General features: G+C 49.3%; 1 protein-coding gene across 1 annotated transcript; it reads right to left on the reverse strand.

Moving 5' to 3' along the window:
• Positions 1-865: 865 nt before the first annotated feature.
• On the reverse strand, positions 866-3,592 carry LOC119650955. Its single transcript, XM_038054197.1, has 2 exons — positions 2,070-3,592; positions 866-1,999 (listed from the first exon to the last, which is right to left on the reverse strand). Exon 1 carries the CDS (start codon positions 3,468-3,470, stop codon positions 2,094-2,096), a length of 1,377 nt encoding a protein of 458 aa, XP_037910125.1. The 5' UTR covers positions 3,471-3,592; the 3' UTR covers positions 866-1,999; positions 2,070-2,093.
• Between the last annotated feature and the right edge of the window lie 16,442 nt (positions 3,593-20,034).

Here is a 20,034-nt window from a genome sequence, read left to right on the forward strand (position 1 = left end):
TCCCGTTTTCAGGTGCGGGAGACTCGCCTTCATCCCTCTCTGACTGCAGCTTTTCGTTAAGAAAGAGCTCCCTACGGTCACCACGTGGTGATGGAGATAGGGTTTGGTAGTAGCGCTGCTGGTGTTGGTGCAGCAGGCGTTTGCCAGGTATTATGCTCCATCATGGGTACCAATCCACGTTTCGCTCTGGGACCTATACTACCCTTTGACCACCAGTCAGGAGGCCATTCGTAGGAGCAAAAGAGATTGCTTTTGACGGCTGTGTGGGTGCCAACATAAACCTCTGGGGCATGGCCTACAGGCTGGTTATGAAGAAATTACAGGGGCACAGGTCGCCTCAGATGGCCTGTCCACCGCTTCTATAAAAAATTGTATGCCCTTTCCTCACCATATGGGGAGCAGGTATCAAACGGAAGCCCAATTCGAGGTGGATTTAATACCTCGCGTTACCGAAGAGGAACTTCCGGAGGTATGCAGAAGCATGCCTAATAAAGCGCTGTGTGTTGGCCTCCAAAATCCAGGCTACGATTGCACAAGGCCGCGAATGGATTCAGAAGAGTTTCTGACTTTTCACCATTTGGAGAGTTAATAGCGGTTTTGGAAACGCTTAGTGGAGTAGTGAACTTCTTACTACAAACTACCTCATCACGTTAAGGTGGTATCACCTGAGGAACTGCTCAACACTACGCCGTTTTCTTCAAATCGGTGAATATTTGATGGAGATGGAAAGTAATTCTTTCCTGAAATGTTACCCGGGCAGTATCTGGGAACTCCCCAAATCCCTGTACAAACGAACATGCGGCCGAGTTCTGTCCGCCAATGAGTAAAGACTGCAAAAAAACAAATAAAATAAAACGACTTTGGGTATTTTTCTAAAAAAGACTCATAAAAAGTTTATTGACAACAAATATTTCTACTCGTACATGTATTTCTCTTTTTCATCCGAAAGATGGAAACTTGCGAAACAAACAGCGAAACACCCAGAGAAATAAACAGAACAAAAAAGACAGATCAACCTAGAATAAATACGCTAAAGTACACATGTAACTACTAAATTCTTTTATTGCAATGAAAATCGCTTGTGGTTGCTTCAAAAATAGAAAATATTTTTGTTTTCTTATAAAGTGATCACATTTAATGAATGATTGTTTGCGAGCTCGCTCCCAGCGTGCCCGGATTTACGTAATTCCGCGCCAATGGAAACGGAGACAACGGAAAGGTCGCGTGAAAATGAACAGCAATTCAGAGGAAGGTGCAAGAATGGCCGTTCGACGGGCCCTAGAGCTGACGGAGGGAGCTATCACAAGGTTAGAAATCACGCGCTCGCGTGAACTTACGAAATATCCACTTACGTTCGAAATGGCATCAGCAACGGCGGCGAGCGGGCGGTGGTAGCGGACACATATTAACACGGGACCCAACAACAACGACAATCACGAAAACACAGAATTTGTGTGGGGCGGGGAGGTCCGGAACTCAATCTGAGCAGATGCAATGCGGGCGGAATGTTTGTGAATTTCAAAACGCAATTAAATTCCGAGCTCTAGAATTCCCAGAGCGTGACTCATGCGAAAAGCTCGCGAATGTTGTCTGGCAATTGAGATAAAAATGCGGCATTTCAAGCACGTGCTGTGATAGACAGTTGGAGTCCGGGTGAGCCGATGAGAGCTCAGGGCGGGATAGGGTCGATTTGAAACCCTGATATGGCCGGACTTCCTGGATTTCCGGAAAAAAGCAACGTCTAGTGGCAGACCCCAATCGAATTTTCTCTCCGCCCGTCCCTTTGGACCTCATCCCGGCCCGCTTTAAATAAAGACTAAACCTAAAATGCTAAAAGTGCATCTCCCTCTCCACAACGCAATCATCTCATCCTTGGAATGAGTAAAATGAAATAAAGAAGCCGCGGCCCAGCCCCGGCATGAGCCTAAAGCGCAGTGCAAGCGGCGCAGCGCGCACAGGTCGGATACACCCAAGTTTTCGTAGAAATATTTCGAAATCGCTAGAATCGAATGAGAGTTTAATAATACAATACATAATGCAAGGCAGGAATCGAATAGTCGCTTACGTACAAGGATAATACAAAGGGAATTGCTTCAGTAGATGATCTGGGACGTGCGACCACTCGGCGCCGACATGATGGCCTCCTCCAGGTTCGAATCGAGCTTGCGATAGGCGGCCGTGTGCTTTCGGCGACCGCCCCGACCGTTTTGGGAGCGTCGACCCTCCAGGATCAGTGCCAGGATCTTGGATTTGTTGTTGTAAACGACATACGCGAGAATGCATGCAAACATGCCGAACAGGAAATAGTAGAAAAAGTTAGAACTTGGCTCCTCCTTGAACTGGTCTTCGATTACGATGTCCTGTTCCCTGGAGTCGGGCTGCATTTGGGGAACCTCTTTTTGGGTGAGGCCAATATCGGAGCTCTCCAATTTGAGCAGGCTGTTGTCTGGCTCGCTGGACTCGTCTCCCTGTTCCGCTGCATCGTCGTAAATGTCCTGGGGTAATCCTTTCTTATCCATGTCTTGGCTGGCTGCGATCGAGGTGGATTCTGTCGTGGTCTTGTTCGATGTGGACGGCACTTCCACGGGGGGTTTCATTTCGTTTTCTGCTTCCGGTGTGCTTGCGGCTGTCGGTTTCGGTTTGGTACTTACAACTGAAGGTTCCTCCGACTTAGGGGTGCCGCCCACTGTAGTGTTTGATGACTTTGGGGGTACCACCTCTTCCTTGGGAGCTGGCTCCGCCTCCTGGATGGGGTTGGTCTCCGGATCTGACTTTTTAGGCGACGCTTTTTCTTTATCAAGCAACGGATCCTGTGGCACTTGCACGATGTGAACCTTTCCCTTAGAAGGTAGTACTGGAACCAGTGGTGCCTCCGCTTCAACATTGCCACTTTGACTCTCCACAGCAGCGTTCTCGCTCTTAGGCTGGCTGACCCCGACTTGCTTGACTTGGATCACTTTTGCCTGGGCCGCCTGGAAATTTGCCACGGCCCCAAGTAGCCACGACCACGTTCCGCAGGATTCGCGCGCCTTTTTCGTCTCCACCGATCCACAAATTATGATGCAAGCGGTCTGATCCATGTTCGTCACCAAAGCAGAGAATTTGTGGCCAAGGCCGCTCGTAATATTGTCCCGCATCGCCAGCAGCGATGTACAAAATTCCTCCACATTCGGTGTTGGGATCTTGGCCACCAAATCCTTCGTCACGTTCACATCGAAATTCGCATCCTTCGCCCAGCTAATGGTCTCAAAGTAGAGACTGCAGACACGATTGGTGTTCTCCTCGCAGCACTTTGGATCGTAGCAAGTGGACAGGAACGGCATTACCGCGGGGCTGAGCAAGGTCGCCCTGTATCGGTCGAATTCAGTTTTGTTGGCCGCTTTCAGCCATTCCGAACCACTCGATGGCGCCGCGCTGGTTGTCGTGCACAAGACGAGAATTGAAATGCACAGCAGCGCCCGGCAATTCATTTTGTACGTGAAATTGTGAAATTACGCGTTTTCTATGCGATTCTAGATAAGTTTCTCAAATGGACCAGGTGAACTCGCGAGCGCAGACGATATGACGAATGACAGGCAATCGGTCGCGCTTTGTGACATTGACAGTTTGTAGCGACGTCGGCCCTTTAGGCGAGTGGCGCGACATCTATTGAAAGTGATTACGTTTCACGATGAAAATCGGGGAATCACCACCGAAAGGGTAAAATTGTGATTGGGATAAAATCTAACAATTATCAAATAATAATGTGGCAGAATTATGGCTGCCCTGTGGTACTGAGGCGTTCAGTATGTTCAGACGAGAAAAAGCTTTTTCAACAGGAGATCTTACGTACACGAAATAATTCTAAGAAAGTTGAGGTGGTCAAAGGGTAGTATAAATACCAGCGCGAAACGTGTATTGGTACCCACGATGGAGCATAAAACCTGGGAAATGTCTACTGAACCAACACCAACAGCTCTACTACCAAACCCTATCTCCACCTCCACGTGGTGACCGCTGGGAGCTCTTTCTTAACGAAAAGCTGCAGACAGAGAAGAATGAAGGCGAGTCTCCTGCCCCTAAAAACGGGACAAATTGTACCAACCGGTTCTCCAGGTTGGGGGTTGGGTAGGGCTGACAACCCTATACGGAAATCAACTTGTTACGAAGCCACAACAGGAGCCTCGGACAGGACGGATTTTACAACGACGAACCTGGCAACGACAACGGAATAATGATTTACGCATTTTCTCATGGAACGTGCGCTCCCTGTACAGAGATGAAGCTGATGAGCAGCTAGCCGACACCCTGTCCCAATATAGGGCTGATGTAACAGCGTTATAGGAGATGCGTTGGATAGGGACCGGTTTCCTAGAGAAGAGCCGCAACACCATATATTATAGTAGCCATCCAGTAAACCATGTGCTCGGAGTAGGTTTCTTATTCAGCCAAAAAATGAAACCTGCTGTTATCGGCTTTGAAAATATAAGCGAAAGGCTATGCACTCTGCGTTTGCGAGGCAAGTTTAAAAATATAAACTTCATTAACGTTCACGCCCTTACACAGGAGACTGTAGAGTTGGAGAAGGATATGAACGAACCCTGGCAGCCTGCCCCCGATTTGATATCAAAATCATACTTGGGGATTTTAACAGCCAAGTAGGGAAGGAGCCCGTATTCAGGCGAGACGTTGGCTTCCATAGCTTACACGAAAATACAAATGATAACGAACAGCGGATTATTCAGTTAGCAGTATCGCACAAAATGGTTGTTGGAAGTACCTGGTTTGCGCGAAAAGCGGTTCACAAACATACGTGGGCCTCTCCACATGGGACCACTTTCAACCAAACTGACCACGTGTTGACTGAACGCCGCCACCTCTCAGCCTTGATGAATGTCAGAACATATAGGGGGGCCAATATAGACTCGGATCACTATCTCGTTGGCATGGTGCTCCGAGCTCGAATAACAACACCACCCAGAATCCCTTCTGACAATCGGGTGAGAGTTAACACTGAAGCCATCCACAACACAACCCTCAGCGGCACCTATAAGAGGGAAATGGATGCCGCAATAACCGCAGTCAACAGAGGACCTGGTGAGGAAGCATCAACAAATGATCTTCACGACCTCCTGAAGAACGTTATCATGGATACGGCCACAAGCATACTTGGCCCCAGCCGCAAAAGGAGTCGGAACGGCTGGTTTGACGATGAATGTAAGCTAGCAACGGAACGGTAGAATGCCGCATACCGAGTGATGTTGCATTCTCAAATAACGCGGGCACGCACAGAAACTTATCACGAACTTTGTCTAGCGGAGAAGTGACTTCACAGATGGAAAAAGGAAGCCTGGGAGAACCAACAGGTTTGTGAACTCGAAAAGTACAGGACGCAACCGCACCAGGCGCGGAAGTTTTACCAACAAGTCAGCAGGATAAAGCCTTATACATCTCGATACTCATCCTGCTGAGACAAAGAAGGAAATCTGATTTTCGACAGAATGGGCATATTGGAACGATGGGTTGAGTATTTTGATGAACTACTGAACATCCAGAACATCGGCGAGTTGAAGGTTACGCCAATTGAAGACGACGGACAAATGAGGAGAAACAGTCCGTGCAATTCATCGGCTAAAAAATCATGAGTCGCCAGAAGCCGATGGAATTACAGCGGAACTGGTTAAATATGGAGGCGACCATTTACGCCAAGTGGTTCATCAACTTGTGCTCAAGGTATGGGACAGCGAATCAATGCATGACGATTGGCAACGAGGCATTATCTGTCTCATACATAAAAAGGGAGGTATCACACAGTGCAGCAATTATAGAGGTATCACATTGCTGAGTACCATCTATAAGATATTCTCCGCTATCTTGCTAGGCCGAATAGCCCCATGCGCCCAGAACATCATTGGCCCATACCAAAGAGGCTTCACTCCAGACAAATCAGCAACAAATCCGATTTTCTCTCTGCCGCAAGTGATGGAGAAACTGTTGGAATATGGACAACAGTTGCACCATCTATTCATCGAATTTAAAGCCGCCTATGATAGCATAGCCAGGGTAAAACTGTACACGGCCATGAGAGAATTTCGATATCCCGACGGAATTGATAAGACTGACTAAGTTGACCCTGACCAATGTGCGAGGCCAGGTAAAAGCAGCAGGATCACTCTCAAGACCATTCGACATCAACAACGGTCTACAACAAGGGGATGCTCTATCATGCGTCCTCTTTAACCTGGCCCTCAAGAAAGTGATCCGTGATGCTGAGGTAAATGCAAAAGGTACGATCCTCTTTAAGTCTACCCATCTACTGACTTATGCTGACGATATCGACATCATGGGAAGAACGACCTCAGACGTATAAACTGCTTACATCCAGATCGAGCATGCGGCACGAGATCTTGGGCTATACATCAATGAAAGCAAGACAAAATATATGGTGGCAATGTCAGCGCCTAAAACCGAAGAACGAACAACATCGAATCGCACTGGTCAAACGAAAACCATAAAGATAGGAAACTATAACTTTGAGACCGTTGATAATTTCTCCTAGCTAGGGTCGAAAATCACAACCGATAACAGCTATGACGATGAAGTCCGCGCACGGCTGTTGGCTGCCAATATAGCCTATTTCAGCTTACAAAAACCGTTTCGCTCGAAACGTTTCACCATAGGGTCAAAGCTCTTACTGTACAAGACTATGATCTTGCCAGACCTCAGGTATTCCTCGGAGACCTGGGTTCTAATAAAAAAAAAAAACGGCCAAGTCTTGGCCGCGTTCGAGAGAAGAATCCTCCGAAGAATTTTTGGCCCCGTACATGAGGATGGACGATTCCGTAGCCTACACAATAACGAAATCTACCGATACCATGACCGTCCGGTTGTGGATAAAATCCGGCTCAATAGGTTACGGTGGGCGGGTCATTTAATCCATATGGATGAGGATGATCCCACCCGGAAAATCTGTAAGGGCAATATCTATGGTAGAAAAAGAATACGAGGCAGACCCTGCCTAAGATGGAGCGATAGCGTAGGTCAGGACGCGAGACAACTTTTAGGGATATCGAATTGGTGGACCTCGCCGCAAAATCGGGATATCTGGAGTTCCTTATTAAGGCAGGCCTAGATCGGATACCGGTTGTTGCGCCGTTGATGACGAGGATGAAGCACAAGGAAAACTAGTTGTAGACAACATCAACTGGGAGTTTATTCCACCGGGGAGTCCCCACTTTGAAGGAATTTGGGAGGCAGCAGTCAAAAATATGAAGCGTTATTTGGTCAAAACCATCGGTGCGCACTTATTAAACGTGGAGGAAATGTTCACACTGTTAGCACAGATCGAAGCATGCATGAATTCGAGGCCCTTATCGCTTTGACTCCTGGACACTTCTTGACGGATAAACATCTATTTGAGCTGCCGAACGGAGATACAGAAGACAATGTGACTAAAAAATTGCAACTAATACAAATATTCAAGCAACAGTTCTGGCAGCGATGGAGTCTTGAGTATTTGACGCAGTTACAGTAAAGAGCAAAATTGTTTAGTGAGAATAAAAAAATAAATGTGGATGATCTAGTCCTCATTAAATACGAGAATCAATCAGGAAGAATTGTGGCAATTCATCTTGGAGACGATGGGCTGACTAGGGTCGTAACGCTGAAGACCGAGAATAATATCATCAAACGACCTATTTCGAAAATATATCCACTGCCAAGCAATGGTGATATGAAGTAGATCGAACACATTCGTCCGAATCGACAAAAAAGGATACAAGAATCCAGGCCTGTGGGAAAGACATCCAAATTGTCCAAACTGATGATGAAATTAGTCATTTTGCTAGTTTGCATTACAGAAGCAAAAGGCAACTACACATCAAATACCTTGAACCAGGGATATACGTCGTGCATTTGGGTCACGTTCGACTAATAAAAGGTCAATTCCGGTTGAACCTCAATATCTCGAGTGAAGAGATCGTGTCTGATCTGGAGCACACTCGACAAATATATAAAAATATGTCTAACGTGTGCAAGGAAGGCCTACGACTACACCAAGACATAAGGTGTACGAAACTCATCACTCAGCTAGAACAAGAAGTTAACATGACTATCGATGCTATTGAACCATGGGTTAAATCGAGGAGTCGGCGTGGGCTCCTAGAAAATCTGCTGCAAGGAGTCTTCGGGGTAAACATCGGGTAGACATCGACAAACTGGATGAGAATCAAAGAAAGCTCATCAAGCCATTGGAACATCATGGCAATTTGTCGCTAAGCATTACAGCACTAGTAAAAGAGACACGCCGAATTCTATCCACTAAATTACACCTTGTTCCTAAGAAAGTCTTCAAAACAATGGCAGAAATCACCTCCAACCAAAACTGAATTAACATTCAACTGTTAGCCGCGTGTCAGGCAGCGTTTGCTTGGTTCGAACACACTAAGAAGCACAATGAAGTGATTTATAAAACTAAATCAGGAGAAGGAAACATTGCGAAAGTATTGATGCCATTAACCATAGCGACTACTCTCTCTTGGATACAAGAGAAGCTCGGAGTTGAACTAACCATAGTTCCACAGGAAGTTGGTGAAACTTGCATTTCTACCCAGTAAGACGAGATTACGATTTCCGGTTGGTTGCAGTATGAAGAGCTCTACTGTTATTCTGCGAGCAACTCCCACCGTCCTCGACAACGTTGTGGTTCAGTATACCTACATGAAACCCATCGACATACAACAACTTGACACAATCAATACGACAGTTGTGTACGTACCATCAAAGACAAATCATGAACGAGGCGACAATTTCATACATGAGACCCAGCCCAACTACGAGCCAATATGAAGATCATCAGCCAGAACATTTCCTCACAACCACCCTTTCGAGACGCCAAATTTCTTTGATTTCCGAGCCAATGGTTCATAGTTCACCTTCTTTTTCACGTATTTCCGACGACCCGTCTTACCAACTAACAGTACGTCAGGCTTGTTATATAGAATATGGCGATCAGTCAAAATTTGGTGGTCCCAATACATGCTGTAGCCAGAACTGTCAAGTACTGCTTGCGGCTCATATCGGCAAACCGGACATTTTCCCGTGATCAGTCCATGCTTGTATACAAGGTTTTGATGGATAACCTTACATACAGAATTATGCCTGGTGACGTATTGCAACGGTGCCATAACATTGCAACCAGAAATGAGATGGTGTAACGTCTCTAACACCGAACCACACATTCTGCACTGGTTGTTCTCCACCCGTTCTTTCATGATGAGCTTTTTATAAGCTCGGGTGCCGGCCTCGCCGTCCTGAATACCACACATGAACCTCCCCGTTTCAGCAAAGACCTCCCCAACATACAACCATCTGTTCGACATATAAAAATTGACAAATGACTGCCAAAGACAATTCACGTGTTTACTGTGCATTGCCTTTGACTTCACACCACACCACAGTTAAGTGGAGTCAGTCCACAGTCTGCCTTACCGACAGTCGCATGCAAGAGACTCGCTTGTTCTTTGCTGTAAAAATAAGCGCGCAGCGAGTCGACTTGGCGATGATGTTGTGACGTCACGTCAACCACACCCCTACCTCCGATATCACGAGGCAGGTTCATCCACTCAACGGCAGAGTTTGGATGATGCATTCGTAATTTGGACTTAGTAGTCCGTATCCGCCGCTGGACGTTCTCCAGATCGGTCTTCGTCGATCCAGACCTGGGCCCCTTCAGTTTTTCGAGCTCGTCGAACTTCCTCTTCGGTAACATCCGCAAAATTCATGCCAGGTGTATTGGCATGGCGGGTGCCTTCGGCGGTGATCCACTCATCATGCTGGGCAGGTAATCCCCAAAGTTCACCCCAGTATTCTTTCGCTTCCGTTACCGAAAAATGGACGCTCTGTAGGGATTCGTTGAGAGATCTGAAAAAACTCGGCTGGTTCCTCGCGTATGTTGTATTCTGGATACGTCTGGAGTGACTTTCGTCATACCGTCGTAACCGACTGCATATGACAGAAAGTCTCTGCTCTAGTGTGTCCAGAATTTTAACTACAGGTGTCTCACTAGGGATGGCACAGTTTCTATAAACCCTCTGCACTTTATTTCTCACCCGTGTGCTGGTATTGCCAATGCTGATCTGAATCAGTCTAGCAATGTCCTGCCTTAGTGAGTCCCGCCGATGTTCCAGACGAATTTTCCATATTGGATTTCTTCGGTCACTCAAACCAATAACGCGAAAATGAATCTTCTGGTCGTGCAATCTGACAGCCGTAACTGCACCACAATACACAAGTGATTGTAGTTGCAGCAGCGACATATCAGCACAGAGTCGAGAAGCAATCTCATCATTGATTTTAGATAGAATTGCCGGAGTTGCTGGAGAAGCATAGAGCCTGGGAATACCTGGTCTATGCAAAGGATCCATTTCCGAGAATTTTATACACGCTCTTTGGAATTCGTCCCGAACCTCAGTAGAAATCTCAGCTGGACGGTGGGGAAGAGTGCTTCGGCGAGTACTGAAACTATTGCCTGCAGTGTGGCGTGGTGTTGTTGATGCCGTCGCCTCTGCCCCCATCGACCCTCCGTCACCAGTTTCCGCGATGACTTCAAGTCGAACACGCTCTCTGATGATTGCCGAGATTGTGGCGCTGCGAGTTATAAAGCGGTACTGGTCTGCGATTCGCTGCATAGTCACGTGCGCGAATTGCGGGAAACGCTCGACGAATCTCTGGTGCAACAAGGGGCGGAAAGTGGTTGTACTCGCCCCCGCCTTTATTTCGTAGTAGTAGCGTATGATGAAAAGGTTCATTTCTTCAGTCCATTTCATCCGCTACTTACGCGAACATGCTGAAGTGGTCGCCACAGATTGTGGCGAAGCAGCTGCAGCAGACGGAGTAATGCTCCTGGTCATCGTGGCGCCTAGACGTCGAACCGCCCCACGACTAGCGGTTTCGACGCCGTGCTGTCCATTACGGGAGCCCGACCCAGTGACCAAGTCAGACAACTCCCGCCGGTTATCCGTACCGGACGTCAAGTTTTTCCTTCTTCTCAATTTATACCTAGCTGCCAGGTGTGGGGATAGATTCCACAGTGAGTAATCTACAAGACTGCAAAGTTCCTGCACTACCTCCTGAGACGCTGTGGTGGCGTACAGCCATTCAGACTGAAGCTATCTATCCCTCTTCCTTTCACAACCGCCTTGGGACCGACTACGGCGGAGTTTTATTTTATTCATTATTCATTTTTTTTTACTTATTTTTCATTCATTTTATTCATTATTATCTTATTCCGGTGAATTGCGCTAGGGTTGACGGGGGTTTCTTTGGTTTTTGTTTGATATTTGCCCTCTTCGGTCTCTGCCAGACCATTTTTCCGGTGTGATTGCGGAGATTGCTGCGTTGGCGAACGCAAATTCGTGTGAGGCAACAGCCGTTTTCGCTCCGGTGGTCTATCCTGTCCTTTCGTTTTTTCCGCTCACTCCTCTCCTCCTCCCCTGACTTTGCTAAGGTATGTCGCGTGAGGAGAAATCTGCGATATCACCGCTGGCGGCAGTCGCTGTCAGGGTGCCTTCCTTTTAACGGCGCATTCCGTCGGTGGTTTCGCCAGTTGAAGGCGCAGTTTCTGCTGGCGGACGGAACCACGCCTTAATCGGTCTCGACGAGGAAACCACCGGGCTTCTGCCGTGCTTGAGGAATGGGGAAGGAGGCAAAACTCAATCACTTATTGAATGAGCTGTCGCTAGGTGACCGTACTCCAAGCCAGTTGCTTCGTGAGATGAGACAGTTGGGTGGGGATAAGGTTGGCTCGGAGCTGCTGAAGACACTCTTGCTGCAGCGTCTTCCAGAGAGCTCCCACGCCATCTTGCGATGCGCGGACTCGGCATCGCTGGAGGTGTTGTCCGCCGTGGCTGATAAAATACACCGGCTACCCGAAGCGCAGTGTCATGCCGCCTTACAATCTTCGACCCCCTAAGCAGACGTTGCTTCCTGGACGACACGGGCGCTGGAGTGTCGGTTCTCCCTGTACCCGTCTGAACACCCTATTTCCACAAAATTTACGTCTGGCGGCCGCGAACTCATCTCTCATCAGCACCTATGGCTATAGGCAGGTGGACGTGAGTCTCGGACTGCGCCAAACGTTTTCGTGGCGTTTCGTTCTGGTGGACATTAGAATCCCCATATTAGGCGCAGACTTCCTGTGTCACTATGAGCTGCTGATGGACTTACAGAACAGGACATTGACAGACCCCACAACCTCGTTACAGACGTCAGGGAAGATTAGAAATCCGCCGAAATGACACTCTCTTAATAATTTTCGAGGGCGTTGCCGACCATCGCATTCGCGCACTCCTCCGAAAGTTTCGCAACATCACTACTGGCTCTCCAATCTTCTCAAAGGTGTGTCCTCTTTCACCCAAGAAGCTTGCTGTTGCGAAGAGAGAGAGTTTGAAAATTTGATAAAACAGGGTATCTGTAGACCATCAAACAGTTGTTGGTCCTCTCCGTTGCATATGGTCCCCAAGCCAAATGGTGAATGGCGGCCATGCGGAGATTATAGGCGTCTGAATGCTCAGACAGTTCCAGACCGATATCCCATACCACTCATCAATGATTTTGCGCACTCACTTACGAACTGCCGTGTTTTTACGACCTTGGATCTAGCTAAGGCGTACCACTAAATCCCTGTAGCTCTCGAAGATATTCCGAAAACGGCTATTTGCACACCTTTTGGAATTTTCGAGCTTACTAGGATGACTTTCGGCTTGTGCAACGCTGCGCAGACTTTCCAGAGGTGGATCCATTCTATCTTACGAAACTTGAACTTCTGTTTCGTCTAGATGGATGATGTCTTGGTTGCTTTCTCTTCAGAATCTGAGCACTTAGAACATCTCGAGTGCATTTTTCCACGTTTCTTTGAGGCCGGACTTGTCCTAAACGTTGAAAAATGCAGATTCCTTCAGAGGCAGGTGAAAGCCTACTTGTCATGATTCCCGCGACGTTGCGGCGTGGTCATCCATGTGGTTGAGATGGTCAAACGACAGTTTGTTGATGCTATACTGCTGGCATTTCCTCAGCCAGATGCACCCCTGGCGGTGTTCGTCGGTGCATCTGATACAGCAGTAGGCAACAATTGAGCTTCTTTTCGAAGCAACTCAACCCAGCTCAACGCAATTACACGCCTACGATCGTGAACTACTCGCCGCTTTCCTTACAATTACATACTTCCGTTTCTCCCTTTAGGGCAGGACGTTCACTGTGTTCACGGACTACAAACCCCTTACGGTCGCGCTTAGACAAAAGCTAGACGAAGCGTCGTCTCGGCACTTGAGTTATATCAGCCAGTTTACTTCTGACATCCAACACGTGTCTGGAAAAGACAACGTGGTTGCTGACGCTTTGTCTCGAATCTTGGAGGTCTCAGTACCCGCCGTGGTCGGTTATACGGCAATCGCCAAGGCACAAGAAGACGACGAGGTAAATTCCAAATACAAATTCAAGGAGTTTCCTATTTTCAGCTCAACCATTTATTTAATCTGCGAGACCTCAGATAAGGGACCCAGACCATTCATTGTGGCCGATTTTCGCAGGGGAGTATTCCCCGCGATTCACGATCTTGCGCACCCAGGCATCAGGACGACAAACCGATCAGCCACTGGAAAATACTTCTAGCCGTTCATGAACAAGGTAAAGGCTTGGGCCAGACAGTGCATCGCGTGCAAGAAGCGCAAAATTAACAAGCACGTAAGAAAGAAAGTATTTGTATTCTCTAGGTCGACCGGCGGCCTGGTCTGATTATGCTTCAGGTTAAAGTTGCATAATTAGGCAAGTCCTCACACGACCTTCGCGTGGTGGCCGCTGGAAACCGTCTTCGGGCGGGCCAAGAGTGTGTAGGGCCGGGCTGGGAGTAGGCTCATCCAACTGACGAGGATCTGCTTGTCTGCTGGTCATGTGTTAGGGGCAAGTAGATCTGGCGGGGGGATGGACTGAAGCAACAGCCCGGGGATCGTCCTTCCTGCACCGGAGAAGGTGCTAATAGGACCCCAAGCCAAGGTGGAACAGCATACGCCGAGGGCTGCGTGGCCAATGGGGAGCTTAGTCTTTAGTATGCGAACTCTGAATACCTTGGGCACCTTCGCATCATCGGAAGACGAGCTGCTGGCCTCCAGCCAGGAGACAGTGGCCGTCGAGAGCAGTACACTCGGTGCCAGCCGTAGCACCGTTATGTTGAAACCAACCGCAGGGACCTCCCGGAGCGAGGCGTCAGACGGACTAGCGGCTTCCAGCCGGGAACCCACTGCCGTCAGGCTGGGTGTAGCGAGTACCAGACATAGTACTCCTGACCCGAAGCCCTCAGCGTCGGGGGAGCCCTCGAAAGCGAAAACCGACAAGAATGTACGTCGCCGGAAACCGGCTAAGAAGCGAAGGTCCACGGGTGTCCTGCTCAAGAGTCAGTACCAGAAGGCCATGCATATTCTCGGCAAGATTGCCAAGAATAAGGAGGCCGGTACTGTCGACGAGCGGGATGAAAAAGACCTCGCTAAATACCAGGCGATTGTTGATGAATACAACAGCAAACGCCGGGCTGACGAGCAGAAGGCGAAGCCCATCGCTCTAAAACGCTACCGATCTCAAGACGAGGTCGAACAAGATAAGAAGCGGAGCAGAGTGGGCAAGAGCGCAGACGCCAAGCAACATACGGAGGAAATTGTACAGCAACCGTCAGCCGGTGGGTCATGTACTGTGAAGCCCTTCAGCGATGTGGCCAGGAGTCATTTACGGGTGGTGCTGGCGGATGGCAATTCTGCTAGCGGCAAACTAACGCTGGAGGTGTGGACCAGTGTTGAGGCTAGGCTGTCGGGCATGGTCTATGAACATCTCGTGGAAACCGGGGGCAAACACCTGGGACTCACTCCCTACTTTGATTCATCTCAGGTGGTCCGTGGGTTCCACGTAATAGCTTGCATGGACCAGTTCTCTAAGGACTTTCTCGGTTCGTGTGTCGCTAAGATCAGCGACGCCTCTGAGGGCGTTAAGCTCAAGATTATCCCTTACGACGAGATTCCCAGGAGACCGGTCGCTCGCATTTGGTTGCCGAAGATCCGCATGGAGAAGGACAAGCTGGTCCATTTCCTGCGCCTTCACAACCCCGGGATTCCCATGGACGACTGGGTTGTTGTAAAGGAGGAGGAACCTCAGATAAACAGCCAGCCCGTACTACTCCGCATAAACGAGGAGTGTCTGGAGGCACTGAAAAAGGCTGATTACAAAGTGTGGTTCGGAGTCAGGAATGCCAAAGTAAAAGTGTTCCGCTCTGCAAAACCGGACGACGACCTTGACCCAATCAACGCCGCCAACGAGCTGTTGGAGGAGATGACGATCGACCGTCCGACGGGGCCTGCAAACCCCCCACGAAAGCAGATCATGCTGAGGGTAACACAGATAAATCTGCAGCACTCGAAGTGTGCCTCGGCTAATCTGCTCGTCTTCCTCTTAGAGGAAGACATCGACATCGCATTAATACAGGAGCCCTGGGTCGTAAGCGACCGAACCATCAAAGGGCTCCAAAGCAAATATTTTATTTATTCCACAGGAGACGCTGATCAGGCTAAACCTAGAGCATGTATTCTTGCGAGGAAGAGTCTGCACGCTTTCCTGTGCCCGGACCTGAGTTCCAGTGACCTAGTTGTGGTCAAGCTGGAGCAGGTGGGGGCAGAGAACGTGTATATTTCCTCGGCGTACATGGCTCACGACCGATCAGCTCCGCCAGAAGAACTACAACATCTGACGAACACCATAACACCAAAGAAAGCCAACCTGCTGATAGGCTGCGACGCAAATGCAAGGCATACGCTTCGGGGCAGCTCCGAAATCAACGAAAGAGGTTAGTCATTCTTTGATTTTATTATTACTTCAAATCTATCGATGTGTAACAGGGGCAGTACACCAACCTTTAATTTCCCCTGCTCGGAGAACTGTGACGGTTGGGAGGAGGTCCTTGATATCACCCTAATAACCGACAATGGGATTCTTAGGGTGGAGGACTGGAGAGTGTCTGACCAGAGATTCTTCTCTGACCACAGTTGGATACTCTTCAGTCAAGATCTCGCCGCAGAAGTCTCCAAGCCCTTTAGAGACCCCAGGAGGATCGATTGGAGAAAGTTTGGTCAGGTAATTAAGAACAAACTCTCCGGTGCACAAATTGGTAGGATTGGCACGACAGACGAACTGGAGTCAAAGGTCGGGGCTCTGGAGAAGACTTTTGATACCGCCTTCAAAGTCTCCTGCCCTGCTAAGTACAGCAAAAAGACCTTGCCACCGTGGTGGAACGAAGATCTCTCTAGTCTCAGGAAGCTGACCAGAGAAATCTTCAACATCTGCTACAGGCAAAAATACTGGCAGCCATACAAGGACTGCCCAAAGAAGTACAAGTCGGCCATCAGGACCGCCGAGAGGCGGTCTTGGCTAGACTATTGTCAGAACATTGAAAGCACTAGTTAATCCGCAAGGCTCAATAAGATTCTGTCCAAGGAACATAAGAGTCCATCCTTCCTTAAAAAGTCGGAAGGCTCCTGGACGGAATCTTCTAGTCAAACCTTGGAGCTGCTGGTGCAAACGCACTTTCCCTCCAGTGAGGAGGACTGTGAGTCAGAACCTCGCTTGGAGGGTTTGCGGCAACCCCAGCTGTGCGAGACTATCAAATCGGTAATTACCGGGGATAGGATCGGCTGGGCTATAAACAGCTTCTCCGCATACAAATCTCCCGGCCCAGATGGCATAATGCCAGTCATGCTACAGAAGCAGCAGGGTTGTGCCGTGGCTTGTTGAGATTTACCAGAGCTGCATCACTTTAGGATACGTACCGCAGTCCTGGAGACGCGCACGGGTGGTTTTCATACCGAAAGCGGGCAGGCGCGGTCATGAGTCCGCGAAGGACTTTCGGCCAATCAGCCTGACCTCTTTTGTGCTGAAGACCCTAGTACGCGTCCTGGACATTCACTTAAAGACGATTATGGAGAGAACGCCTTTCTCTAAGTCCCAGCATGCCTACCTCAAAGGAAAATCCACAGAAACCGCCCTCCACGAGGTAATTGGCACGGTTGAGCGGTCGCTGCAGTACAAGCAGTATACCCTTGCTGCCTTCTTGGATATAGAAGGAGCTTTCAACAACGTCAGTACCAACGCCATCAAGGAAGCCTTGACCGCTATTGGATTGGAGGGGTATCTCACGCATTGGATTATATCCATGCTGAGTACCAGGATAATCCAGTTCGATCTGGGAGGCAACCACTTGACCAGAGCTGTGAACAGAGGCACGCCCCAGGGTGGTGCCATCTCACCGGTGCTCTGGTTACTAGTAATGGACAAAATTTTACGTACATTGGACAACAGCGGGGTGAAGGTGGTGGCGTATGCCGACGACTTGGTGATATTAGTATCAGGGATGTCTCTGTCCATTATGAGCGACATCATGGAAGGAGCGTTGCGAAAGGTGTGCCTGTGGGCCGCAAGATGCGGACTCAACATAAACCCAACCAAAACGCAACTGATGATGTTCACCACCAAGACTAGGATACCTGAATTCCATCTACCACGGCTGAATGAACAAAGATTGGTTCTTTCCTCTAATGTAAAGTATCTGGATGTAATCCTGGATCCTAAGCTAAATTGGAGGTTGAACATAGAACTGAGGGTTAAGAAGGCCTGTATAGCCTTCTATGCCTGTAAGAGAACCTTTGCGAAGAAATGGGGTCTCCGGCCGAGGATGGTTCTCTGGATGTACACCGCTGTAGTGCGTCCGATCCTGACGTACGGATCTATTGTATGGTGGCAGGCTTTGAAGAAGAAATACAATAGAACGAAGCTTAATAGGATTCAAAGAACCGCGTGTGCAGCTGCTACGGGGGCTCTGCAGTCCTGCCCGGCAGATGCTCTCAATGTACTCCTGCATCTCTTCCCCCGTAGACCTCCACATCAAATATGTTGCAGCGTGCAGTGCCGTCAGACTACGTGAGTCCGGATGCTGGGCAGCGAAGTCCTACGGCCACAGCAACATTCTAGATGAAATACCTCGAGAAATCTGGGCATCCCCCACGGACTATGTCACACGCAAGCTGAACTTCACGAGAAACTTTGCTGTGGACTTTCCAACCAGGGCAAAGTGGAAGACCGGCGGCGTGTTGCAAGACTATGACACGGTATTCTTTACGGACGGATCAAAGATGGCCTATGGAGTCGGTGCGGGGGTATTCTCGAATACACACGGTGTATCTAAGTCGTATGGTCTCCCAGGTTTTACCAGTGTATTCCAGGCGGAAGTACTGGCGATATTGGAAGTCTGTCGATGGCTGGAGCGTGATTCGAGCCCCAAGCGTAACATAGCCATTCTGACCGACAGCCAAGCGGCCATCAAGGCCTCGTACTCAACGACGACATCTTCCCGGTTGGTGGGGCAGTGCAGAGACACGCTCAACCAACTGGGCGGCACGCTCAAGATCACTCTCCTCTGGGTTCCCGGGCATAGGAACATAGAAGGGAATGAGCGAGCTAACGGATTGGCCAAGCAAGGCTCTGCTCTTGGCAGTCCCTCGGGGAATACAGTCGGTGTTCCGCTGGCGGCTGTCGGGAGCCGAGTCTACTCGCACTACCTAGCAGCCGCGGGCCTGAGATGGCGAAGGCTTACAAGTTGTGCCAAAACAAGGAGAATTTGGCCCGCTTATAACATAGCCCGATCACGAGAGCTCCTGTGCCAGACGCGTGCAAATGCATTCAAGATTACGGCGGTCTGCACGGGGCACTGGCCCATAGGGGACCATGCCGCTAGGCTCGGCTTACCCTACAACTCGCATTGCCGAAGCTGCGGAGAAGGAAGGGAAACCCTCATGCACTTTCTCTGCAATTGCCCGGCTCTGGCTCGAGTCAGGCTGCGGACACTGGGTAAACCATTCTTTGGGGACCTCAGTGAGATTTCTAGTTACAGGGTCGGAGAGCTGCTTTCCTTCGTGAATGCTACGGGCTGGCTCTGAAGATCCGAGCCAGCTGGACTCCGCTTCCCTGTTCCTATAACAACAGTCACGGTCTTAGGAGTTTGTGGCATCAAAATGGCGCACCAAAGCGCTAATTGGGCTCCTCGGAGCGGCCACTGATACCTACCTAAATCGACCAAGCGCTTCCAAACGTTCACCACGACATCATTGGCCTTTTGCGAGACTCGCGCGGATTCAAGTATTGCCTCACAATCATCGATAGGTTTACGCGGCGGCCTAAAACAATACCTCTGTCTGAAATTAAAACGCAATCATGTGCCAAGGTTCTTTGTCCAGCGCGGATTCCGCGCTTTTGTGTTCCAGCCGCTATCATCACAGATTGGGGATGTGATTCGAATCTGCTCTTTTCGCGGAGTTAAGAAGGTGCCTGGTCTTCAAACGGCATATGACCATTGCATATCATCAGCAGCAAGATGGTATGCTGGAACGTTGGCACCGGACGCTGAAGGCCGCTCTAATGGCTCTCGACGATCCGTCGTGGTCGCGGTCTTTACCTTTCATCCTCCTCGGCTGTGCGCACACAGCCCAGCGAGATGAATTCACGGCCATTCCCGCGGAGATGGTTTATGGGGAGAATCTACGCCTCCCCGCCGACCCTGTACTGGACATCAGAGTAGGCTTAAGGGACTCGGGAATGCAGCGAGGTTTCGAAGATGCGGTCGACTTCACCGTCCCGACACGCGATATCGGTGGTCAACACCCCCAGGGACCTTGAGACGTGTGATCAGGGTGCTTGCCACTTCGCTGCAAGCACCATACGAGGGCTTCTTTAGAGTGCTAGAATGAGGCGAGCACTCGTTCAAGCGTGACGTTCGAGGCGGCCCAAATGGGTCTCCTCATCGAGGCTGAAGTTCTTTGCCGAACCGGCGATCGCTCTGAAAAAATACCCGCGGAGCGTCAGATTCGCCCGGTGACTCCCATTGGTGGGTTCGCGCGGATGGCTTGCTTCGCTGAAACCGTTCGGTTCGAGAGGAGCGTGTATACATTCCAGAAACCAATCATAAGCCCTTTT

Source organism: Hermetia illucens, chromosome 3 (assembly GCF_905115235.1).
Source record: "Hermetia illucens chromosome 3, iHerIll2.2.curated.20191125, whole genome shotgun sequence".
Lineage (NCBI taxonomy): Eukaryota > Metazoa > Arthropoda > Insecta > Diptera > Stratiomyidae > Hermetia > Hermetia illucens.